The 26,403-nt window shown below is 42.4% G+C and overlaps 1 protein-coding gene across 2 annotated transcripts in view; it reads left to right on the top strand.

The window, feature by feature from the left end:
* The first annotated feature begins 11,866 nt into the window (after positions 1-11,866).
* The window catches only part of LOC124133995 (sodium- and chloride-dependent glycine transporter 1-like), a 28,081-nt gene continuing 13,544 nt past the window's right edge, over positions 11,867-26,403 (top strand). For both annotated transcript variants that reach the window (XM_048397675.1, XM_048397676.1), the window contains exons 1-6: positions 11,867-12,074; positions 19,549-19,729; positions 20,649-20,780; positions 21,724-21,921; positions 23,447-23,489; positions 24,942-25,074. In XM_048397675.1, coding sequence (XP_048253632.1) covers positions 12,066-12,074; positions 19,549-19,729; positions 20,649-20,780; positions 21,724-21,921; positions 23,447-23,489; positions 24,942-25,074 — 696 coding nt within the window. In that variant the 5' untranslated portion in view covers positions 11,867-12,065. The remainder of the gene's footprint in view (positions 12,075-19,548; positions 19,730-20,648; positions 20,781-21,723; positions 21,922-23,446; positions 23,490-24,941; positions 25,075-26,403) is intronic.

The following is a 26,403-nucleotide window of genomic DNA, read 5'->3' as shown; positions in this document are numbered from 1 at the left end:
TGGAGAAACGCCCAAAAATGTGGACTGCAGACACTATTCAAGACCCGAGAACCAAGCTCTTCGTTCAACGAGCCTCTACTCCGACCTTGTGACATAGACGACGTGTGGCTGAATGCATTAGAAGATGCTGATCTTGAAGATGCAAGAATCCTTAAGTTTGCGGATTATGGGTGGGTGGAAGCTGACAGGAGAGACGTGTGGAACCATTTTGGGACCCTGGGTTCCAAGACAACCAATCACTGGCTGGCACTCCAAGCTGAAGAAATCGGGCCCAAGTCATCCAAACATCTTTAAATTTATTGACATTATCAAGAATCGGCGTTTTGTCTTCCAGGCTGAGACCGCCTCCGTGGTCTAGTGGTAGAGCGTCTGCCCGGAGAGGGGAAGGTCGGGGGTTCGATCCCCGGCCGCGTCATACCAAAAGACGTTAAAAGATGGTACTAGTTGTTACCTTGTCTGGCGCTCGGCATTAAGGGGCTAAAACAAACTCGGTCGACTCGGAATTAGTATTCAGTGTGTGTATTCATGTTAAACTGCGGCATGGTATCTCAGTGGGCTTGCACTATACAATCGACATTAGTCCGGACTAGTAGAATCACAGACACAAACACGTGCATGCACGTCGCTATATAAGTGCAATAATCTTGAACGCTACGTAAAACCTGACCTCTTTCATGACAACAACGCCCGTGCTCACCGTGCACAAATCGCCAATGCTCACATCCAGCAGGACACAATCTATAGAATGATTGGCCAGCAATCAGCCCAGACCTTCTCCTATTGAACACACCTGAGACATGATAAGGAGACATGTGCGTCAACGTCAAAGACCGCCGACCACGTTCACCGAACTTGGCCAGGCGCTGCAAGAGGAGTGGAACTGACTCCATCAAATCGCCGTTGGGAGACTCATACGCAGTATGCCTCGTCGAGTGAATGAATGCTTACAAATCGTGGCGGTATTACGTACTGATCCAGAAACTTTGAAATTTCTCATCCTACCCCGATCGTCCTAAATGATAGTTGGCGGTCATAACATCGACTTGCGTACTTTACGACCGGTTGCAATGTGTTCCCCATTCATTTATTATTTTCAAACAATTATTACTAGAAACAGATATCTCTTACAATTGTGAAAATTTTAAGGCATTTGCGAGTATGTCCTACTTGTTTTGAAGAGTGAGTGAGTGAGTTGGGTTCAACGCCGCTTTTAACAGTATTCCAGTACACGGCGTTTTTGAAGAGCGTATGACCATAGATAAATAGTCCCTGTTTCTAGACATTTGCCATTGGTGAATGTACTGGGCATACTAATAAGCTTCATACGTGTAGCGAGTACATAATGCCAGGTAAAAACACTCTGATGAAGATTTGTCCTTATATCACGTCGCTGAGAGGAACACTGTGTTCTAAGTGCTGAGCGGACAACGTATGGACACTGTACGAAGTGGTGAGCGGTGAGCGGACATTGTACTGGACAGGCCTCAGTGGTGAGTGATGTCTCTCCTTTTGTCGAGAGCGATGTCTCTCCCTCATGATAAGATCTGGTGTCTCTCCCAAATGATAAAGTATGTGAGAAGGGGAATTGGCGTCTTCCAAAAGTAAACAACTAAAAAAAGCAAAACGGTAATAATTTTGAAGTTAAGATATTAGAACAAAATACAAGATAATATATTAGAATGTATAGATTTGAGAATTGGATTTGACAAAAAAGTTTCAACCGTTGTCAAAACGTTAAAAGGCTGAAAGCAGTCGCCGAAACACTGTAACTTTAAAGTCCAAAACACAACTATATAACACCCGTATCACATACATCACCATCAAATAACTATTTCTTGTTTGTTTCATGCTTGGCCACATCAAACGTGGGTTATTACTTTTATTTCCCGGGTGCCTGTGATTTTTGTTTGAGACAGGAATGCGGTCGGCTTCTGCTTCAAGACATACATTTTTTTCTCTTAATGGAGGAGTCGACCCATTAAATAGAGAATCTCCTACCCCACCCCCAACTCCTATTCCACCATATCCAGTGATTGGTTCCTTATGTAAAGAGATTTATTGGTGTGTCTACCAGGATTATTTTGATATTTGTGTACTGATGATGCATGGAAGTTTCTGGCGTGTTTTGAAACGGGCTCGTCAGATACCAGAACAATTCACTCGTTTCATAAAATTGGTATTACACGGAAGCTCGTTTAGTATTCTATATTTCAATTGCAATTGTATTCCACCGTTATACAGTTGGCCTTCACATTTCCCAACAAGAGGTCGAAATTTCTCCAAGTGCTTTTGTTAGGAGGCCCTTCATTCCTGCAGATATAATTTAGAACCTTTTGTGAATTGTAAAAAAAACATGTGTAGTGGGACCTGTTACGCGAGGTTGTCTTTTACAGTATTCCATACCTGGGTTACGCGAGAGTGTGGCTGACACGAGAATGTGCCTGCCAGTATTCCATACCGGTTACGCGAGAATGTGCCTGCCAGTATTCCATACCGGTTACGCGAGAATGTGCCTGACAGTTTTCCATACCGGTTACGCGAGAATGTGCCTGACAGTATTCCATACATTACAGTATTCCATACCGGTTACGCGAGGATGTGCCTGACAGTATTCCATACCGGTTACGCGAGAATGTGCCTGACAGTATTCCATACATGACAGTATTCCATACCGGTTACGCGAGAATGTGCCTGACAGTATTCCATACATGACAGTATTCCATACCTGTTACGCGAGAATGTGCCTGACCGTATTCCATACATGACAGTGTTCCATACCGGTTACGCGATAATGTACCTTACAGTATTCCATACATGACAGTATTCCATACCTGTTACGCGAGACCGTGCCTGGCAATATTCCATACCTGTTACGCGAGAATGTCTCTTACAGTATTCCATAGCGGTTACGCGAGTGTGTCTCTTAACAGGATTCCATACCTGTTACGCGAGAATGTACCTGACAGTATTCCATACCTGTTACGCGAGAATGTCTCTTACAGTATTCCATAGCGGTTACGCGAGAGTGTCTCTTACAGGATTCCATACCTGTTACGCGAGAATGTACCTGACAGTATTCCATACCGGTTACGCGAGAATGTCCTTGATAGTATTCCATACCGGTTACGCAAGAGTGTCTCTTACATGATTCCATACCTGTTACGCGAGAATGTGCCTGACAGTATTCCATACCTGTTACGCGAGAATGTCTCTTACAGTATTCCATAGCGGTTACGCGAGAGTGTCTCTTACAGGATTCCATACCTGTTACGCGAGAATGTACCTGACAGTATTCCATACCTGTTACGCGAGAATGTCCTTGATAGTATTCCATACCGGTTACGCGAGAGTGTCTCTTACATGATTCCATACCTGTTACGCGAGAATGTGCCTGACAGTATTCCATACCTGTTACGCGAGAATGTCTCTTACAGTATTCCATACCGGTTACGCGTGAGTATCTCTCACAGGATTCCATACCTGTTACGCGAGAATGTACCTGACAGGATTCCATACCTGTTACGCGAGAATGTACCTGACAGGATTTCATACCGGTTACGCGAGAATGTACCTGACAGTTTTCCATACCGGTTACGCGAGAGTGTCTCTTACAGGATTCCATACCTGTTACGCGAGAATGTGCCTGACAGTATTCCATACCGGTTACGCGAGAGTGTCTCTTACAGTATACCATATACCGGTAACGTGAGAGTGTCCCTTACAGTATTCCATACCTGCTAGACATTTTGACTCTTGTCATTCTGCATCGGCCTCGATTGTATCTTCGTGATGGCTTTCATAAAGTCGTGTCACGTCATGGAATATATCTGACTGGTTTATTACTGTATCCAGTGCCTATAGTCATCATACATTAGTCAATGAATACTGCTGCAGAAGTATCTGGAAGTTCTTACGTTACCCACCTGACGAATACACCAGGCATATTCCTTCCATTGTTGGGACACTGCCAAGGTTTGTTAGTCCTACACTCACTCACTCACTCACTCACTCACTCACTCACTCACTCACTCCTTTGTTTCTTTGGCTTCCCCTTCACGTCTAGAAGATTTTCTTCTTCTTTTTACAAAGTCAATATCCATTACGTTTTTCTCCATTTCTTTTTATAGCTTTTCTTTTTCTTTTTGTCAACCATGATTTTAAAAGATCAAGTTCCTTATTTTAGGGAGGTGGGTCAATGTCTAGTATTGTATAACCAGTGTTTTTAAGTTGACATTTTGGCTGAGGGGATAGTCTAAAGGTTGATGCGTTCGCTCGTCAAGTCAGATATCCGGGATCGATTCCAAACATGGGTACAAGGTGTGACGTCCATTCTTGGTGTCCATCGCCGTGATATGGCAGGAATATCTTAGTTGGCGTAGAACCCGACCCCTTCATCCTACGTCGGCCCGCCCCCTGAGGGCGGAGGGTCGTTGGTTCGATCCCCTGGCCGCGTCATACCAAAAGGCGTGAAAAAATGCAACTTGTAGTCACCCTGCTTTGCGCTCGGTATTCAGGAGATAAAACAAGGGGGCCAGCATTGTGTGTCTGGGTGGGGTATTTGTGTTAAATTATGGCATGCTCTCTCTTTGGGGTAGCACTATAAATCAGGCATTAGTCCCGACTATAGTACAAGCAGACACACACACACCCCTCTGCACGCCCGTGTATACACGTCACTATATAAGCGCAATAATCATGAACGCGACGTTGAACCAATTTCACTTCGCCTCTGTACGTCGAGTCCTCTGCCAGTTTCTACATACCGTTTTTCTCTGATACGACCGTCAACGAATTCAATTAATTCTTTGACAACAAATTATTGATTTTCAACAGATCTCTTCCACTTTTGAAATTCGTATCCTTGCAATCCAATATTATCATCAGTATTTTATCTAGGAATAAGTTTGAATTTACAATTTTCACAACCGGCAGAAACTCTTCACTCATTGTCACAAATACTGTTCAATCTGTAATACCATGTGCGGGTGTGAATCACAAGGTACCTGTACACACATGCTTCATGCATACTTCGTCCACCGAGTATGTGAATATATTTATAAGCTAACGGCTCTCACCGCTTGATATCCAGTTATTCCCGATACCAAGTCAAACACGTGTTGTTTTCTTTGTTGTTTAACGCCGCACTCAGCCATGTGTTCACGTGTGAGTTATGTGTGTGTAAGTTGCATCGCTAAGTTTTTGTTCCTAATTTATATATCTATTCTACGCAGCAAAACACGGTACAAATATTTACATTCTAACAATTAAAAAAAAATGTTGTTGTCCCATAATTTAAACGCGTGCGAGAGGCCTAAACAAGTTGGGATGGGGATGGCTGTGGATGCTGGGTGGACATAATGTGTTAACGAAAATACTGGAAAAATAATATGCTGGCAGTCTGTCAAGAATTTGTTGTGAACACAAATTGTATGTTTTAAAGAAGTGACCGAAAACAATATCTCCAATAATAATCCTATATTCCTCCCCAAATGAAATTAATAAATAAGAAGACCCTACAAAACTGGAATAACTTGATATAAAATTACTATATATTTATTACCACCTTTCCTTCTCCTCGATGGTAACCCATGCTCCCGCCCAGCATACCTCGATACCTCGATGGTAACCCATGCTCCCGCCCAGCATACCCCCCCCCCCCCCCCCCCCCCCCCCCCCCCCCCCACACACACACACACCTCACCCGCACCAACACATATGGAAACATATGTATCATTCTTGGTGTATTACGATTGTTATGAATTATATCTACATTGAATATGTCCATAGTTCGATATAGAATTTTCTCAGTATATACTACTCAAATGAAGTTAAGGATGACCGATTCTTTCATATTATGGTTAATCTGGCATGGCATGACAGATTAACTGTAACTATAAGACGGAATTTGAGTGGTATGATAATTAAATATCAGTGTACACTGGTTGTGCCATGGATATATTATTCAACGTGAACAACAGAAGCAGAGTTTTCGTCCCGGGTGTTATACTGCTGTATTGTTGAACGTAACGCCGAGTCATACCACACCCTCAAGTCACTGTCAACAATAGATCAATCAAACATGTAGTAGTCAAACAGTAAATCATTGAGCTCAACCTAGAGGAGCGGGTGGGTAGGCCTGATGTAAAAGAATGCCTGGAGTGAGTGTGGGTTGGTCTTGGGTTAGTGAGTGAGTGAGTGAGGTGCTGACAAACCTAGAAACATAATTGGGGCGAACCGGGATTCGAACCCCCAATCATAGGTTTCTGGCGTGTCACAGGGACGCAACTCTGCACAGCGAATCGCGGCGCCTTAGACGACTGGGCCACCCGTGCCCCCGACCTCTTAATAGGCAATGGCCTATGCCGTCCATAGGGTAGTCTCTCATACAGATCCAGGAAAAAGAAATATTCAAAACATTCGAACCCAAGTAGACAATACATTGGCAAGTCTAGATTCGGTCTCTGACAAGGAAGCGATTCTGTGGGCTCCTATCGAAATTTATTATATTATTAGAAGACAAATTTAACGAAACAGATTAAAAAAAATAAATCTTTTCTTTCCTATTTTAATTATAGCTCATGTCTACACATAGGCAACACAAAACGAACCTTATGAATCTTAAACCTTCTAAACGATACGTACCTTAGCCGTCCCCACCTTCCCGTCGGCCTTACGCAGTGGGTGGGCGTGTGGTGGTTTCATAATGGACAAGCAGTATAATTCTTCTCTTAGTGTATGGAGTAGGGTAAACTCTTGACTTAATTTTGCCGGTACGGGAGATGCAGACACCGCACAGCAAACGTAACCAGAGTCTACACATTACTTGCAGCTAACATTGTAAAGTGGACAAGTGGCTCGGGCATTCCAGTTTGGGACATGGCCGTTATATTGCAGGTCATATTATAGAACTACTCCACAGACGGTGTTGTAATGACGTATGGCAAACAGTTTTCACATCTATTACCGATTCATTAATTCTTGTCATGATATCAGTAATGTTTTATCGATATCATTATTTATATACTGATATCCTTACATGAAATATCAGTAATTTGATTAATTGAATGACTGGGTGAGTGAGTGAGTGAGTGAGTATAGTTTTACGCCGCTTTTAGCAATATTCCAGCAATATCACGGCGGGGGACATCAGAAATGGGCTTCATACATTGTACCCATGAATGGTATCGAACTCGTATCGACGACGTGACGAGCGAACCATTAGGCTAACACACCGCCCCTTATTGAATAACTGATATGACATAAACGAATTACTGATATATAAAACGAAGGAATTCGTGATATCAGTATTTCAGTTACTACCGCACGTTCCCCAACCAAAATTTCATATTCGCTTATCAACAGACGATTAACAGGGCGGCGAGAACGTACGGTAGTCTTAATAGCCAATTAATTAATGATGAATTGAAATTAAATATGTTATTATCAATTGATGATATCATTAATCCAATTCATAATATCAGTAATTCTAGTTATGATGTAAAACATAGCAACTTTTAATTACATCAGCATCCATGTAACTGATAAAATATCGTAGTTGTGTGTATTATACTGTGTTGGTTTGGTTGGTTGGTTGGTTGTTTGGTTGGTTGTTTAACGCCGCACTCAGCAATATTCAAGCTATATGACGGCGATCTGTAAATTATCGAGTCTGGACCAGACAATCCAGTGATTGACATCATGAGCATCGATCCATGCAATTGGGATACGATGAGATGCATCAACCAAGTCAGCGAGCCAGACCACCCGATCCTGTTAGTCGCCTCTTACGACAAACATAGTCACCTTTTACGGCAAGCATGGGTCATTATACTGTGTTAGTCGTCCTTGGTTGATGTGTTAGTCGTCCTTGGTTGATGTGTTAGTCGTCCTTGGTTGATGTAATAGTCGTCCTTGGTTGATGCGTTAGTCGTCCTTGGTTGATGTGTTAGTCGTCCTTGGTTGATGCGTTAGTCGTCCTTGGTTGATGCGTTAGTCGTCCTTGGTTGATGTGTTAGTTGTCCTTGGTTGATGTGTTAGTCGTCCTTGGTTGATGCGTTAGTCGTCCTTGGTTGATGTGTTAGTCGTCCTTGGTTGATGTGTTAGTCGTCCTTGGTTGATGCGTTAGTCGTCCTTGGTTGATGCGTTAGTCGTCCTTGGTTGATGTGTTAGTCGTCCTTGTTTGATGTGTTAGTCGTTCTTGTTTGATGTGTTAGTTGTCCTTGGTTGATGTGTTAGTCGTCCTTGGTTGATGTGTTAGTCGTCCTTGGTTGATGTGTTAGTCGTCCTTGGTTGATGCGTTAGTCGTCCTTGGTTGATGTGTTAGTCGTCCTTGGTTGTTGTGTTAGTCGTCCTTGGTTGATGTGTTAGTCGTTCTTGTTTGATGTGTTAGTCGTTCTTGTTTGATGTGTTAGTTGTCCTTGTTTGATGCGTTAGTTGTCCTTGGTTGATGTGTTAGTCGTCCTTGGTTGATGCGTTAGTCGTCCTTGGTTGATGTGTTAGTCGTCCTTGGTTGATGTGTTAGTCGTCCTTGGTTGATGTGTTAGTCGTCCTTGGTTGATGTGTTAGTCGTCCTTGGTTGATGTGTTAGTCGTCCTTTTTTGATGTGTTAGTCGTCCTTGTTTGATGCGTTAGTCGTCCTTGGTTGATGTGTTAGTCGTCCTTGGTTGATGCGTTAGTCGTCCTTGGTTGATGTGTTAGTCGTCCTTGGTTGATGCGTTAGTCGTCCTTGGTTGATGCGTTAGTCGTCCTTGGTTGATGTGTTAGTCGTCCTTGGTTGATGTGTTAGTCGTTCTTGTTTGATGTGTTAGTTGTCCTTGTTTGATGCGTTAGTCGTCCTTGGTTGATGTGTTAGTCGTCCTTGATTGATGCGTTAGTCGTCCTTGGTTGATGTGTTAGTCGTCCTTGGTTGATGCGTTAGTCGTCCTTGGTTGATGCGTTAGTCGTCCTTGGTTGATGTGTTAGTTGTCCTTGGTTGATGTGTTAGTCGTCCTTGGTTGATGTGTTAGTCGTCCTTGGTTGATGTGTTAGTCGTCCTTGGTTGATGTGTTAGTCGTCCTTGGTTGATGCGTTAGTCGTCCTTGGTTGATGCGTTAGTCGTCCTTGGTTGATGTGTTAGTCGTCCTTGTTTGATGTGTTAGTCGTTCTTGTTTGATGTGTTAGTTGTCCTTGGTTGATGTGTTAGTCGTCCTTGGTTGATGTGTTAGTCGTTCTTGTTTGATGTGTTAGTCGTTCTTGTTTGATGTGTTAGTTGTCCTTGTTTGATGCGTTAGTTGTCCTTGGTTGATGTGTTAGTCGTCCTTGGTTGATGCGTTAGTCGTCCTTGGTTGATGTGTTAGTCGTCCTTGGTTGATGTGTTAGTCGTCCTTGGTTGATGTGTTAGTCGTCCTTGGTTGATGTGTTAGTCGTCCTTGGTTGATGTGTTAGTCGTCCTTTTTTGATGTGTTAGTCGTCCTTGGTTGATGTTATAGTCGTCCTTGGTTGATGTTATAGTCGTCCTTGGTTGATGCGTTAGTCGTCCTTGGTTGATGCGTTAGTCGTCCTTGGTTGATGTGTTAGTCGTCTTTGGTTGATGTGTTAGTCGTCCTTGGTTGATGTGTTAGTCGTTCTTGTTTGATGTGTTAGTTGTCCTTGGTTGATGTGTTAGTTGTCCTTGGTTGATGTGTTAGTCGTCCTTGGTTGATGTGTTAGTCGTCCTTGGTTGATGTGTTAGTCGTCCTTGGTTGATGCGTTAGTCGTCCTTGGTTGATGCGTTAGTCGTCCTTGGTTGATGTGTTAGTTGTCCTTGGTTGATGTGTTAGTTGTCCTTGGTTGATGCGTTAGTCGTCCTTGGTTGATGTGTAAGTCGTCCTTGGTTGATGTGTAAGTCGTCCTTGGTTGATGCAGGTACAATTTGTATTATGCAGTTGATACATGTGCTCCAAGCTCCGCCGCGAGGTACTAAATTTATTTACAAGATAGTATCAATATTTCGTATCAATAATTATGGTGGTGATATGCAGTTATGAGCCCTGATGAAAGACATGCATGTGTCTCCGGTACGTTTAGTGTTCTAATTGCTTTTCCACGACCACCGTTATTGGTAACATCCTGCAACACCCCATTATTATATTCTAAACTTTAAGGGTTATATAAATATTTGAAAATATCTAATAGTTAATTTCACAACATTCTATTTTACACGCCTTTTGAAATTTAACTGGGTGTATCTACGATGTATGTAACAGTATGTAGTGTTGAACTAACAGACCCCCTTTAAGTGTTTTTGTACATAGACTTATGACCTACATATTTTGACTAACTAATATAACAGAAATAAATGTATATTATAAACCAGAGACCATATAATATGATGTGGTCTCTGTATAAACTGTTATAAAATAACATCGTCATAATTGTAGGGGGGCGGTCGGGTAGTCTAGTGGTTAAAGCGTTGGCTCGTCACGCCGAAGACCCGGGTTCGATTCCCGACATGGGTACAATGTGTGAAGCCCATTTCTGGTGACTCCCGCCGTGATATTGCTGGAATATTGCTAAAAGCGGCGTAAAACCATACTCACTCACTCACTCACTCACTCACTCATAATTGTAGGCGGAGTGATTTTAAGGCCGCTTTGAACAGTATTTAAGTCGCACAACGACTCGCTTGCCGTTCCGCTACTGTTGAATCCATTCGACTGGAGATAGCGTAAGGACACCCGTAAAAAAAACTCGCAATAACTGTTTACCAAGAAGCTTTACATATCTTTTAAATTATGTATGGTATGCATACACGTCCAGCTTTTTAAATTTCAAAACGTTTAGTAGTCTATGTACCTAAAAAAGAAAAGTTAAAACGGTATCTAGGCACACAACCACCCGTAACGACCATTGTTGAGTTGACATGGAGACTGATATTTTCTTTAAAATGTTATCATTTTTATTTGATCATAATTTTTGTTCGTTGATGAAAAGAAAACACTCATGGTTCTTTATTTCTGAAAATAAGCAACTTTCGGTTAAATTAATAATAAACAATAACAATCTGGATCGATACATCATCGATTGGATGAAACGGATACAATCATGGCAACGCGGTAAACTCCACATGCATCGTGATCCCGCTATTACAATCCTTTTAAATATCTAACTTTATTTTCTATAATTATATACATGGATAATTAATTTGGGTAATATTTATCGCCTGTTTATCGAGTTTGTAAATGATTTTATATCAAATTTTCGCTCGCATTAGAAAGAATTACGAATTTAAACTCAGTTAAATTCGAGATACCGGAGATGTAATATGAAAATCTTCTGACTCATCAAAAAGTCATTCTATTTAAATTATTCAGCTTTTGTATTGGTATGTTGTAAGACCAGTCCACTTTGGGATAAAAGGAACAGGTAGGGGACTAGCTGTCCACTGGACCATTAACTTTGTTTTTTTAGTCTGCAGTGATTTTCGCATGTAGTTATTTTGTATGGATACCACTGCATTGTTTACAGCGATTCTCACACAGTAAGCTGGTCCGCCGTGGTATAACTGAACTACTGTCCTAAGCCGCGTTAACTTCAGTCACTTAACTGAACCATGTCCGAATGTCAATAGTTTATTGAAGGTGAGCTTCGGTACCATGTTAATGAGGTGAATCAATCGAACAACCCCCCGCAAAAAAATAAAATAAATAAATAAATAAAATGTACGTAAATTTTCCACATTTTCAAAAAGCCTCTGCACCCCCTCCTGCTTCTATTTCCACTCAAAACACCCGGCATGCTCGCTTGCTAACCCCCATGCACCCCGATTCTAGGTAGATTTTGTATTGAACCATGCTGCCTGTTATTGAGGTCTGATTTATACCCTCTTTTCCTCTCTTGACTGTCCAGGGGCAGAAGACTGCGCGAGACGTCAGTACGCGGAGAACGCTACAGGTGTCGACACACCCCCCCCAGCTCCCTACACCCGGTGCTGCTACATGTTCCCTTAGACATAGAGTCAGCAGGTGCCCGTAGATAGAAGCATTGTGTCTTGAGTCATCAGGTGCCCGTCGACGTACTGAAGTATCCCGGGGAGCAGGTGTGTTCACATGATGGAGGTAAGCATGGTAGAGAAGGGTGTAAGCACATGTTACCACAGACACAAAGAGAGAATCTCACCCTCGTGTCTTTTGATATCAAATATATTAGCACGAGTTGATAAAAGTGGGAAAACTCCGAGGCTTGCCGAGGATTTTTTGCCACTTTTATCAACGAGTGTTGATATATTTGATATCAAAAGACACGAGGGTGAGATTTTATTTATCATCCAACATCATTTTTCCAACTTTTTCAATTTGTAGACAGTAATTAGCAGTGTCTTCAGTGTAAAAAGTACTGCTAACAGATTCAGTAGCAGAGCCATTAGTGATGTCATTTGATTGTGACGTCATGGTAACCGGTGACATCACAATGGTCTGCAAAGCATTGTGATGTAATTTCATTGCAGCGATATCTACAGTGTAGATATCACTTGATCTAATCCAAGCGATATCTCCTGTGGGAGCCAGTTTTGGATGATAAAGGTCAATATATAACACCTGGGCTGTTAAATCCAACTTTTCAGATGATAAGTAAACTAATGCAAATAAATGTTCTTAGGAAGGTTCGTTGCCGAAATATTACTGATCGAATGAGAAGACAATGAATGCGTAAGAAGACTAGGCAATGTTCCCTCGAGAAAAGAGCCAAGATAAAACATCTGTTGCAGTGATAATGGTGACACATTATTTCTAAGTATCAAGGTGGCGGCATATGTATGATTATGATATGATAAAAACATGAATAAAGTAGCGGTATCTCAAATTGAATTCCATATTATAAATATTTGAAACACAAATCACTGATTTTCGTAGATATTAGCATGAAACAACAACTGAACAATAAAGTTAAATTAATTGAGGCCTCGTACATTTGTTTCGCATATAAATACGAAATCTTATGATGAAAACTCCAGATCTTATTTGAATTGTAATCTCACATGTAACAGGAACTCGTGCCATTCCTGGGAAAGACGAATTGCCAATCCTGGTCTTCAAACAAGTTTAAAAAGCTTTTATTGTTCATACGATATATATCGTAATCCAATATGAAATCCTTCAAGAGAGACACGATTTTTCATTCGTTATGTCCGGAATGGCACGAAATGGTCACGAATGGACGTTTCGGCAAAGCAGATGCATAGTTTCGTAAAGCTCTTTACTTACCGATCTGCGGCTAATGCTACTCTTCCACACAGACGACGAATCCCACGAATTGATAAATTTTAGGATTCGTTGTTGAATCGTTATCAGTTCGTGAAATTCTTAACTGATTCGCATATATTCGTAGTTAGTTCTTACAATTCTTGAGCTATCGGGAATTCGTGGCAAAAGCTTTGAGCTGTTCAAGTTTTGGCCACGAACTCCCGATTCAAAAATATCGTAGTTAATTCGTAAGAAAATCGTAATGCATTCTTAGGTATCGTAACTGAATCGTTATCGATTCGTAGGCATTCGTAGGTATTCTTAACTCATTCGGGGATTCGTGAATTCGTGGCTTTACGACGAATCGGCTACGAATCTGTCACGAATCCTACGAATACACGCCGAAGCAGGTATGAAGCTCACGATCCAATCACGAATCAGCTACGATTGCCGGCAAATTGGGTATATAAGGAAATTAACATTGATTTCATGTCATTAGATGCTGACGATTGTTGATACTCCAGTTCCAGGGCTAATAATACAGCTGCTCTATGTTGGACATCTTGAGGGAAAAAAACCCAAATTGTCAAGAATAGTCACGATGTCATGTTTATTCGTACCTTATTCGAACATGCATTCGGCGTACTCTTAACTGATTCGTAACTGATTCCTAACTTTCGTACAGTATTCGTAATAGCTTCTTGTAAATCGTAGCGAATTCTTGAAAATATTCATGCGAATCCAGCCGAATCCCACGAATATTCGTAACTCTATCGTAACTCTATCGTAACTAGATCGTAGAGCGTCACGAATTGAACCAGAATATTTGCTAAATTCCACGAATCCTAAAATTTACAAATCGTGGCGATTCGTGGGATTCGTGCTCTGTGTGGAATAGTAGTATAAGCGATCTTAGCGCTCAATACGATCGTAAGTTTATGTTAAAGTTTGGGAGTAATGACGCTCGCTGACCTAAGTTTTGCTTTGTGAAACGGTACCCCGATTAATGATTCAAACTACTAATGTATCAATCTATTGCGTCATCTCATAACATATTCCTCTTTTGACGAAATAATAAAATAATAAAATGAATATGTATCTTTAAAAATGAAAAGACAAATGTTACTTTCCTAATCACGTTCTCCTAGTTTGGACCGCCGTGATATTGCTGGAATATTGCTAAAAGCGGCGTAAAACCATTTTCTCTCACTCACTCTCCTAGTTTGGTGTGTATTTCTCTACTGAAATAAGTTTAACGACTGGACTTTGACCAAGTGATAACAACGCCCTGCCTAAATTGTTTTATTGTACTACTCGAAAATAACTTTAAAAAATTGGAATTATATTGACGGTGTGTTACCAGTTTGCCTTCAACAATACTGACCCGACCTGTGGACTCTTAAAATATCTTAGAAATATTTTCAAAAAGTTTTGTATGATAAATGAATAGGGAATTTGTGTATTGTCATATCACGTATTGCCATAAGTCTCTGGTATAGGATATTGTAGAAAACGTAGTCCATTAAATGCTCAAATTCCTATAAACGTACACCGGCCTTTGAAATCATCTGCTCGTGGGTGAGTATGGTATTATGCAGTTTTTAGCGACATTCCCGCCATGACTGCGGGTGACCCCAGAATGGGTTCACACATTGTACTCATGTGGGGAATCGAACCCGGACCTTCTGCATGACGAGCGGATCTTCAGCCGTAGGGATACCCCACCGCTACATAATAGTCTTCAAACAGGAACATTGTTGAGTCCTAATTGATGTTCATTTCTACGGATGTGAGACTCCAGGGCACTTGCAGAAAGCGATCTTAGCGCTAAGACTATTGGAAGCCTATGTTAAAGTATGGTAGTTACGATCATCTTAGCGCTAAGATCGCTTTGTGCAAGTGGGCCCAGGTCCCCTGACACTGATGGTGGGCTTCAGGTCAGCCTTACTTGTCAGAATTTGCTGATTCTGGGTTCGAGTCCCGTTATTTTAAAATCTTGCATGCCAGAACTATAACCAAATGTATAACTACACTAAGCCAACTTGTTTTGTCCATGTGCTAGCACCAGAAAGATAAGATGATGCTTGCATGATACAGGTGTGTGGTAATGATGGCTGATGCCGATGGCTGCCATGGCTGTTGTTTTAAGTTGTTGTTTTGTTTTTTTCTTTCCTTTTTCTTTTTCTTCTTAAATGGTGCCTTTACATAGGATGGCGACCTTTGTGCCTCCCTTGTGCGACCATAGAATTTGCCAGGTCGTCGTTGGAGGCTCAAAGGAGGCAGAACGGTTGCCTAGGTCGTTCCAAGGTGGTACACAGGAGGTTCAGACATCGCCATGGACGCCATGGTCGCCGTGAATTTTTGAACATGTTCAAAACAGTCGCACAAAGGTCGCCGATGAGGTTGGTTGCTCAAAGGTGTCTCATAGGAGTCAGAAGGGAGGCACAAGCATTGCCGTTGTTGCAGAATGAAGGCACAGTGATCGCCCAATGGTCGCCAGGTAATAGATGCGTTCTGCTGAAATACTGTCCCGTAAATCTGGGCGATGCTTCTGCCTCCCTTGTGTCTTCTTTGGGCGACCAACAGCGTGCATTGAACGATGAGTATGGCGACCGCCGTGCCTCCCTTCGGCGCCCACGGCAACACTTGAGACACCATGGCAATGCTTCTGCCTCTTTTCTGCCTCCTTTGAGCTACCTGTAGTGCCTCCTCAGCCTGCCTATACATAAACAGAGGGCTTGTACCTGCAGTGTTTCATTGTGGTTGCAGACGTTGAACAACTCGAGCAGTTACTGCTGAACAACTGCTGGAGCAGTTACATAGAAACATGAGTTTCTGGGTTTAGGCGACCATTGAGCGTCCTGGCCAGTTTTTGATCGCTCGAATGTGGCACAAGGTCACAGCCCTGTGTAATGGGGGCTTATTTTTACTGCTGTCGTGTGAAGTACTTGTGGGTGTTTAAAACTATCCCAGTGTGGATGATCTGTCAATCGTCCTTTTATCAACTCAAGGAAATGTTTCCGATGGAATTGACGAATAAATAACTAAAGTTAACTGTTGTGGAATCCCTTAAATGTAATAAATACTATTTGATATGTTCTATTTCATAATCATCCCACCAACATTTTTAAACATATTGTTTCATAGTTTTCTGAGGAAGAAGCTATTTATCAACTACATTTTACAGCTGACACGATTATTGTGAAATTAGAAAATGAAAACAATATTTTGTTTGCAACGCGATATTATATAGACAGATGGAAATGTATAGAAACACACACATTTATAGTTTTGAATCAAACTTGTATTGAGCCGTTATATTTCGACACCGCATTTCAAGATGATAGTATCATCCAAGATCCTCCATTGGATTGTATTCTGTTCTTGCTGCGCTGCTGAAAAGTGCGGCTGTTATACATATAAAAGCAGCACCTTGAGTAGAATGTGCTAACATTGTTGTGCCTGTATGAGAAAAATGTATTCTGTTCTTGCTGCGCTGCTGAAAAGTGCGGCTGTTATACATATAAAAGCAGCACCTTGAGTAGAATGTGCTAACATCATTGTGCCTGTATGAGAACAATGTATTCTGTTCTTGCTGCGCTGCTGAAAAGTGCGGCTGTTATACACATAAAAGCAGCACCTTGAGTAGAATGTGCTAACATCATTGTGCCTGTATGAGAAAAATGTATTCTGTTCTTGCTGCGCTGCTGAAAAGTGCGACTGTTATACATATAAAAGCAGCACCTTGAGTAGAATGTGCTAACATCATTGTGCCTGTATGAGAACAATGTATTCTGTTCTTGTTGCGCTGCTGAAAAGTGCGACTGTTATACATATAAAAGCAGCACCTTGAGTAGAATGTGCTAACATCATTGTGCCTGTATGAGAACAATGTATTCTGTTCTTGTTGCGCTGCTGAAAAGTGCGACTGTTATACATATAGAAGCACCACCTTGAGTAGAATGTGCTAACATCATTGTGCCTGTATGAGAAAAATGTATTCTGTTCTTGCTGCGCTGCTGAAAAGTGCAACTGTTATACATATAGAAGCACCACCTTGAGTAGAATGTGCTAACATCATTGTGCCTGTATGAGAACAATGTATTCTGTTCTTGCTGCGCTGCTGAAAAGTGCGGCTGTTATACATATAGAAGCACCACCTTGAGTAGAATGTGCTAACATCATTGTGCCTGTATGAGAAAAATGGAATGTATTTATGACTCGGTGTACAAGCTGTTCCAAGCACCCTGAGAGAGCTCCTCAGACGGGACAATCTGTGTGTATATCATCCACCCTGATAAAGGTGATAAGGCACACATACCCACATCTGTGTGATCAGATACAAATGTCACAAGGAAGATAACGACAGCAATAAATACATTTATTACTTTCCCGTGAAGAGATCACCCGTTTAATAAACATACAGCTTTATTACACATTGTGTAATACCAAAACGCGTGCTTATGTACTCTCGGAACACGTTTCACGAACAAATAATGAAAGCTCTCAACATCCCTTGGCGTATTCAACGACATTGTGTGTGGAGATGATAGATCACTGGGAGGAGCTTATGCACACACGATGACCCCAGCAACCTTGTTGCTAGGCTGACGTCACATGGTATTGTTTCGCCGATGGATCTTGCAACAAAATTCAACAAATTACGTCATCTTGTATTGTGACGTCATTGTAAACTTTGAGCTGCAAGGCCCCGTTCCACAAGGCGATCGTACTCTAGCGCAACGAGAGTCTTTAGTCTAAGTTAAATTATGTGAGTTGTGATAGCCTTAGCACTACGATAATTTTGTGGGACGAACGCCTGAATTCTAAAGGTGGACCATTGTATGATATTAAATTCATACGTTTCAACTTTTGACGTGTTTGAAGTATTATTCTGTTAAACTCAATTGGATTATGCCATGGATCGTGTAGGTGTCAGCCTATTTACACTCAACAGTATAATTCTAAAAACATTATAAATGACAAGTAATAAATAAAATACTAAACTCGCTCTCGTGTAAAACCAATTTTATGAAACTCGTGAATAGTTGTGGTATCTGACTCGCTTTCGCTCGTCAGATACCAGAACTATTCACTCGTTTCATAAAATTGGTATTACACGGGAGCTCGTTTAGTATTCTATATGTATGCTCGACAGTTGCGTAGACACTAAATAAACATATAACTGGGATGACAATAATTTACTGGCGGAAACAGTAACTTGATTTGAGCTAATAACTGAATATTGACACTAATTTTTTTTATCATAATACTTTGTCATCCGTTAACTCGGTACACTGTTCCACTTGTCAAAATAGACCCGTGAAGATCCGGGGTAGAATAGGTCTTCAGCAACCCATGCTTGCTGTAAAAGGCGACTGTGGTTGTCGTAAGAGGCGACTAACGGGACCGGGTGGTCAGGCTCGCTGACTTGGTTAATGCATGTCATCGTATCCCAATTGCATGGACCGATGCTCATGATGTCAATCACTAGATTGTCTGGTTCAGACTCGATTATTTACAGACCGCCGTCATACAGCTAAACTATTGCTGCTTGCGGCGTTAAACACCCAAAAAACTTTAAAATAGTTCAATGACCCTTAAAGTTGTGTATGTGTTAAGAAGAAAGCCCCAACTAAAATTATTTTCGCTTTCAAACTATACCATATTGCTAATTTGAATTGGAAATAAGGAAGCTTGTATGCAGAACCAGGACACAACATACACGTCCAGGTGGCATGTCAAAGAACACTTGCGTTTCTTTGAAAGTCAATTTAAACCAAACCTTAAAAGTCTTAATAGCCTACGAAGCCAAAATTTTGTCTTAATAATATTCTGATATGATAAATAACCACTTAAAAGTACATACGATATCCTCCATGTGCTTGATTACAACATTATGGTGTTATTTGCCTGCATAAGTCTCGTGTTTAATTATAACATACAGTAAACTACGTTTATTACGAACACGCTTATAACGAACTGACCGATAGAACGAACCTATTTTTTAGTTTCAGCCATTTGTTGTATATATGCTGTATATATGCTTATAACGAACTACAGTTATTACGAACTAAAATTAAGGGTCCCTTTTAGTTCGTTATAACCGTAGTTTACTCTATTGTAATGTGTTAGAAATATTCGTGACAGTAGAAACTGTTGTAAATGTATTTGTAGTGATAGTCAGTGGCAGCGGATTGATTGAAGTGGTAGTAAAATGTCGAGCGCTGTCGGTAGCAGCGAGTGGTTGGAGCTATCTGTCCCTAGTTGATGTTTATGAACATGTCATGCTTGATCATTAACAACAAACAGGAACAGTCAATTCGAACACACTCACTCACTCTTTCAGAAGACACCCCAAGATGTGGCGACTGCGGAAGGGGGCGTGGCTGACTCCGAGACAGGGAAGGAAGGGATGAAGCGCGGCAACTGGGGCGGCAAGCTTGAGTTCATCCTCACCTGTGTCGGCTACGCTGTGGGCCTCGGCAACGTTTGGAGGTTCCCCTACCTGGCCTTCAAGAACGGCGGAGGTACAATACAGAAACCTTATTGGCCTTTCCTGCTTAATCATTGATTATCGAAATCTGGTGAAATTGGGTTTAACGTCGCGTCCAAGATTTTTGCACGTATATAGCGACGTGCATGCCCGTGTGTGTGTGGCTGCTTGTACTAGTCCGGACTGATGCCGATTTATAATGCTGGCTCACTGAGATACCATGCCGCAGTTTAACATGAATACCCCACTCAGACACAGTATACTGACTCCATGTTTTAGCCCCTTAATGCCGAGCGCCAGACAGGGTAACAACAAGTACCATCTTTTAACGTCTTTTGGTATGACGCGGCCGGGTATCGAACTCCGGACCTTCCGCTCTCCGGGCGGACGCTCTACCACAAGACCACGGAGGCGGTCGAAATCTGATAAGATGGAAATGTTACCTTGATATACTGCTTTACTTTTGATAGGGATATTTTAGCCTTCCATGATTCATCTGATCATCATAATATGTTAAGTGAATATCCCTATCATAAGGTGAGTAGTATATGTCAAGATGGATTGCGAGAGATGTATTTCAAGAATTCATGCTACGCCAGTGTAGTGATGGAGCTTCTCCCGCAGAGTGGAAGGTCGGGGTTATATCCTCTGGCTGCCTCGTACCAAAAGACGTTAAAAATGGTACTTGTTGTTACCCTGCCTGACTTTCCGCATTAAGGGGCTAAAACAAGGACTGGTCGGCTCGGAGTCAATTACGTATGTGAGTGGGGCATACATGTGAATCTGCAGCATTGGATCTCAGTGGGCTAGCAATAGAAAACCCACATAAGTCGGGACCAGTGCAAGCAGCCACACACATGTCCATGCACGTCGTTAAATGAGTGAACGAACCTAAAACGCGAGTCTAAGTGCCATTTTCCCGCCTCAAGTAATCATCAGCAAATGTTGTACAGGTGCGTTCCTGATCCCCTACTGGATCATGCAGCTGTTCGTGGGGATGCCTCTGTTCTTCATGGAGCTGTCATTCGGCCAATTCGCCAGTCTTGGCCCCATCACAGTCTGGAAGGTCAACCCTCTGTTTAAAGGTAGTATCACTGCTAACTCATTGTATGGGCCCGTTTCACAAAGCAATCGACCACTATGTACAACTGGGCTCAGGCCTATATTTTGGGAGTTCTTCCATTGTACTGTTATGTAATGTAATATGTATCCTACTTCTTATGTCTTATGTAGTCCGTTGACAAATGCAGCCTACATCTTTTGTAGTCTGTTGGCATGTGTAGCCTACTTCTTTTGTAGTCTGTAGACACATGCAGCCTACTTCTTATATAGTCTGTTGGCATGTGTAGCCTACTTCTTATATAGTCTGTAGGCACGTGTAGCCTACTTCTTTTATAGTCTGTAGGCATGTGTAGCCTACTTCCTATGTAGTCTGTTGACACATGCAGCCTGCTTCTTATGTAGTCTGTTGGCATGTGTAGCCTACTTCTTATGTAATCTGCAGGCACGTGTAGCCTACTTCTTATGTAGTCTGTTGGCATATGTAGCCTACTTCTGATATAGTCTGTAGGCATGTGTAGCCTATTTCTTATGTAATCTGCAGGCAAGTGTAGCCTACTTCTTATAGAGTCTGTAGGCATATGTAGCCTACTTCTTATGTAGTCAGTAGGCACATGCAGCCTACTTCTTATGTAGTCTGTGGGCATGTGTAGCCTACTTCTTATGTAGTCTGTGGGTTTATGTAACATACTTCCTGTGTCGTCTGTGTTGTCTTAAGGTATAATTAAGGTACTTTACCTATTCTTTGTGTGTTATCAAGACAGTAGGTATGTGTAGCGTACTTCATATAAAGTATGTGTTGTCTGTAGGATTATAAATCATACATGTACATGCAGGATCAGGATGGGTGTTACATGTAAAGTAATTGCCATATAGTTTGTGTTATTAAGATAATAGGCATATGTAGCATGCTTCCCATGCAGGCTGTGATAATATTATCGAAGGTATCTGTGACGTCCTTCACTGCAGGGCTCGGCTACAGCATGGTGATCGTGTCGGGGCTCATCGGCGTTTACTACAACGTCATCATCGGCTGGTGCTTCTTCTACTTCTTCTCCTCGATGCAGGGAACGTTGCCCTGGTCTCACTGCAACAATGAATGGAACAGCCCCAACTGCATCGTAGACAGCCGGGTCGCCAACAACTCTAATGCCACCCTCAATATAAGTAGGTACCCACCCTTGTCGTTATCAGTTTGTACCGTTCACCATTGTCTGGGGTAGGAACCACCTTGTCAGTGTGAGAGGGCAGAGTTTAACCATTGTCTGGGGTAGGAACCACCTTGTCAGTGTGAGAGGGCAGAGTTTAACCATTGTCTGGGGTAGGAACAACCTTGTCAGTGTCAGGAGGTAGAGTTTAACCATTGTCTGGGGTAGGAACAACCTTGTCAGTGTCAGAAGGCAGAGTTTAACCATTGTCTGGGGTAGGAGTTTAACCATTGTCTGGGGTAGGAACAACCTTGTCAGTGTCAGGAGGTAGAGTTTAACCATTGTCTGGGGTAGGAACAACCTTGTCAGTGTCAGAAGGCAGAGTTTAACCATTGTCTGGGGTAGGAGTTTAACCATTGTCTGGTGTAGTAACAACCTTTTCAGTGTCAGAAGGCAGAGTTTAACCATTGTCTGGGGTAGGAACAACCTTGTCAGTGTCAGTAGGTAGAGTTTAACCATTGTCTGGGGTAGGAGTTTAACCATTGTCTGGTTTAGGAACAACCTTGTCAGTGTGAGAGGGCAGAGTTTAACCATTGTCTGGGGTAGGAGTTTAACCATTTTCTGGTTTAGGAACAACCTTGTCAGTGTCAGAGGGCAGAGTTTAACCATTGTCTGGGGTAGGAGTTTAACCATTGTCTGGGGTAGGAACCACCTTGTCAGTGTGAGAGGGCAGAGTTTAACCATTGTCTGGGGTAGGAACAACCTTGTCAGTGTCAGGAGGTAGAGTTTAACCATTGTCTGGGGTAGGAACAACCTTGTCAGTGTCAGAAGGCAGAGTTTAACCATTGTCTGGGGTAGGAGTTTAACCATTGTCTGGTGTAGTAACAACCTTGTCAGTGTCAGAAGGCAGAGTTTAACCATTGTCTGGGGTAGGAACAACCTTGTCAGTGTCAGTAGGTAGAGTTTAACCATTGTCTGGGGTAGGAGTTTAACCATTGTCTGGTTTAGGAACAACCTTGTCAGTGTGAGAGGGCAGAGTTTAACCATTGTCTGGGGTAGGAGTTTAACCATTGTCTGGGGTAGGAACCACCTTGTCAGTGTCAGTAGGTAGAGTTTAACCATTGTCTGGGGTAGGAACAACCTTGTCAGTGTCAGAGGGCAGAGTTTAACCATTGTCTGGTGTAGGAACCACCTTGTCAGTGTCAGAGGGCAGACTTTAACCATTGTCTGGTGTAGGAACCACCTTGTCAGTGTCAGAGGGCAGACTTTAACCATTGTCTGGTGTAGGAACCACCTTGTCAGTGTCAGAAGGTAGAATTTAACCATTGTCTGGTGTAGGAACCACCTTGTCAGTTTCAGAAGGTAGAGTTTAACCATTGTCTTGGGTAGGAACCACCTTGTCAGTGTCATTAGGTAGAGTTTAATCATTGTCTGGCGGCACATTCATATGGCACTGTCTGTGTGTAGAATACAATCATACTTACAGCAAACACTGTGTAGTCACAATATGGTTGTATAGCATTGGTGTCATGTTTCTTCCACAGCGATGTACAACACAACCATCTCAGCCAGCGAGGACTACTTTCTGTGAGTATGTCCCTGCACCGATGTGCGGCAAGTCTTATTAATCGAACATGCGTCAATATCTGTTCCACGTTTAAAGACTACGTGCCCTGCAGCTGTCTTCCATTCTACTAAAACACTGAAGAAATCTGGATTCTGATTGGTCAAAGCTAATTTAAAATCTAATTAATTCCCATTAACAAGCCTTTTCACACAAAAACCCATATGAATACGTCGATATTTAGACATTCTTCACACAGATGCGTATTTCAATGTGTGACGATAAGAGCCTAGGAAACATGATGATATCTAATTACCGTATTCGACGTAATAAGCGCCCAGGGCGCTCTCAAAATTAGAAATAGGGAGCTCTTATTAGAATGTTATTTTGGTGAAAAAATATATTTGTTGTTGAGTTGACAGATAAATTTCGTGGTTCATGCTGACAGCCTGAAATGTTTATGTACGACAGATATATTTTTCCAGAATTAAATGCCCATAATTAAGGGTGCATATAACACACGAGTGCGTATTATACGCGAATAAATAAGTCTTGTGTACGTTGATCAATCGGAAGGGGTGCTAATTGGGATTGTTCACTAGCCAATATCTTAGCAAATGTCGCCGTGGGCGCTTATCAGAGCGGGGCGCTTATTACGTCGAATACGGTAAGTAACATATACACCAAATACTGTGTCGGTTGACAATGAAGTGTAACCGATTTAGGTCAAGTTCGGGGAGGAAAGTTGATTATTCTGAATATGTTATACTGTTTCTATAGAATTATAAACCAACTGCTACAATGGTTGAAATTCGGCTATCAAAAGTTTGTTGATAAATAAATCAGCTTCTTTTTTTGTCATCATTTCTGCAGTCTGTTAGCCCCACATTGGAAGGTGGCATGTTGATTTCCAAGAAACGACTTATATATATTCGGCTGAAGCCTCGCCCAATGTTTATTCGGCTTACCTAATATGACACCGTATACGACACCTAAAACACCAAAACTAATATTATGCTAAACCCGCATCTGTACTACAACTATCACTATTGCAACGGGGGCACGGGTGGCCCAGTCGTCTAAGGCGCCGCGATTTGCGGTGCAGAGTTGCGTCCCTTGGGTACGCCAGAAACCTATGATTGTGGGTTCGAATCCCACTTCGCCCCGATTATGTTTCTAGGTTTGTCAGCACCATATCCGTGCTCGTGGGTTTCACCGAAGTGGTAAAAGGCTAAGACCTGCATCACTTCGGGCTTTCCTCCCACATTAAGCTGACACGCCGCGATGTAACTGTAATACTGTTAAAAGGGGCGTTAAAGCCAACTCACTCACTCACTCACTCACTCATTGTTGCGACACTCGGTTTTCAAGGAACGACATGATATAACTCTGCATATGTACTACATTTGGCAGTATCATGACAACATGGGTTATCTCTTGCACAGTGGCTAATACCCTGACACCCGGTGTTTTAGGAATTACGTGCTGAAGATGTCTGACGGGTTGGAGAACATGGGTGGCCTCAACTGGCGCCTTAGTTTGTGCCTGCTGTTGGCGTGGTTTGTTGTCTTCGGAGTACTCATCAAGGGAATCAAGTCACTAGGGAAGGTAGCTGCATATATATGATATACGATTACTTATCGTGAAACCCGTGAAGAACCGGGGTAGAATTGGTCTTCAGCAACCCATGCTTGCTGTAAAAGGCAACTGTGCTTCTCGTAAGAAGCGACTAACGGGTGGTCATGTCATGATGCATATCATCGTATACCAAATGCGTGGATCGATGCACATGATGTCAATCCTTGAATTGTCTGGTCCAGACTAGATTATTTACAGACCGCCGTCATATAGCTGGAATATTGCTGAGTGCGGCGTTAAACAACAAACAAACAAACAAACAAAGATTCGTGGATTCAAACAGTATGCTACTATTATAGGAATGACTATACTGTTTCGTGGTATCTGTGTCTTATACCTGTAAAACTAGGGACCACGGAGTTTTGATTTAACCTTTTTACGAGACGAGTTGGTGTCGAAATTAGTGTTACTTAAGGCTCTGTCATCACGACGTTACAACCTCTTCTATGACATATCAAAGAAAAGAAATTCAGGTCAACGCAGTCTCATGTTATAATATTGCATTCAACCCTGGACTATTCCCTGTCCTAGCCTGACTGTGACTGGTGTGTTCCCTGTCCTAGCCTGACTGTGACTGGTGTGTTCCCTGTCCTTGCCTGACTGTGACTGGTGTGTTCCCTGTCCTAGCCTGACTATGACTGGTGTGTTCCCTGTCCTAGCCTGACTGTGACTTGTGTGTTCCCTGTCCTAGCCTGACTGTGACTGGTGTGTTCCCTATCCTAGCCTGACTGTGACTGGTGTGTTCCCTGTCCTAGCCTGACTGTGACTGGTGTGTTCCCTGTCCTAGCTTGACTATGACTGGTGTGTTCCCTGTCCTAGCATGACTGTGACTGGTAAATTCCCTGTCCTTGCCTGACTGTGACTGGTGTGTTCCCTATCCTAGCCTGACTGTGACTGGAGTGTTCCCTGTCCTAGCCTGACTGTGACTGGTGTGTTCCCTGTCCTAGCCTGACTGTGACTGGTGTGTTCCCTGTCCTAGCCCGACTATGACTGGTGTGTTCCCTGTCCTAGCCTGACTGTGACTGGTGTGTTCCCTGTCCTAGCCTGACTGTGACTGGTGTGTTCCCTGTCCTTGCCTGACTGTGACTGGTGTGTTCCCTGTCCTAGCCTGACTATGACTGGTGTGTTCCCTGTCCTAGCCTGACTGTGACTTATGTGTTCCCTGTCCTAGCCTGACTGTGACTGGTGTGTTCCCTATCCTAGCCTGACTGTGACTGGTGTGTTCCCTGTCCTAGCCTGACTGTGACTGGTGTGTTCCCTGTCCTAGCATGACTGTGACTGATAAATTCCCTGTCCTTG

This window comes from Haliotis rufescens, unplaced genomic scaffold (genome assembly GCF_023055435.1).
Source record: "Haliotis rufescens isolate VD_foot unplaced genomic scaffold, xgHalRufe1.0.p SCAF_17, whole genome shotgun sequence".
Taxonomy (NCBI): Eukaryota; Metazoa; Mollusca; class Gastropoda; order Lepetellida; family Haliotidae; genus Haliotis; species Haliotis rufescens.
The sequence above is the reverse complement of the archived record's forward strand: the minus strand, read 5'-3'. Positions and strand labels throughout refer to the sequence as shown.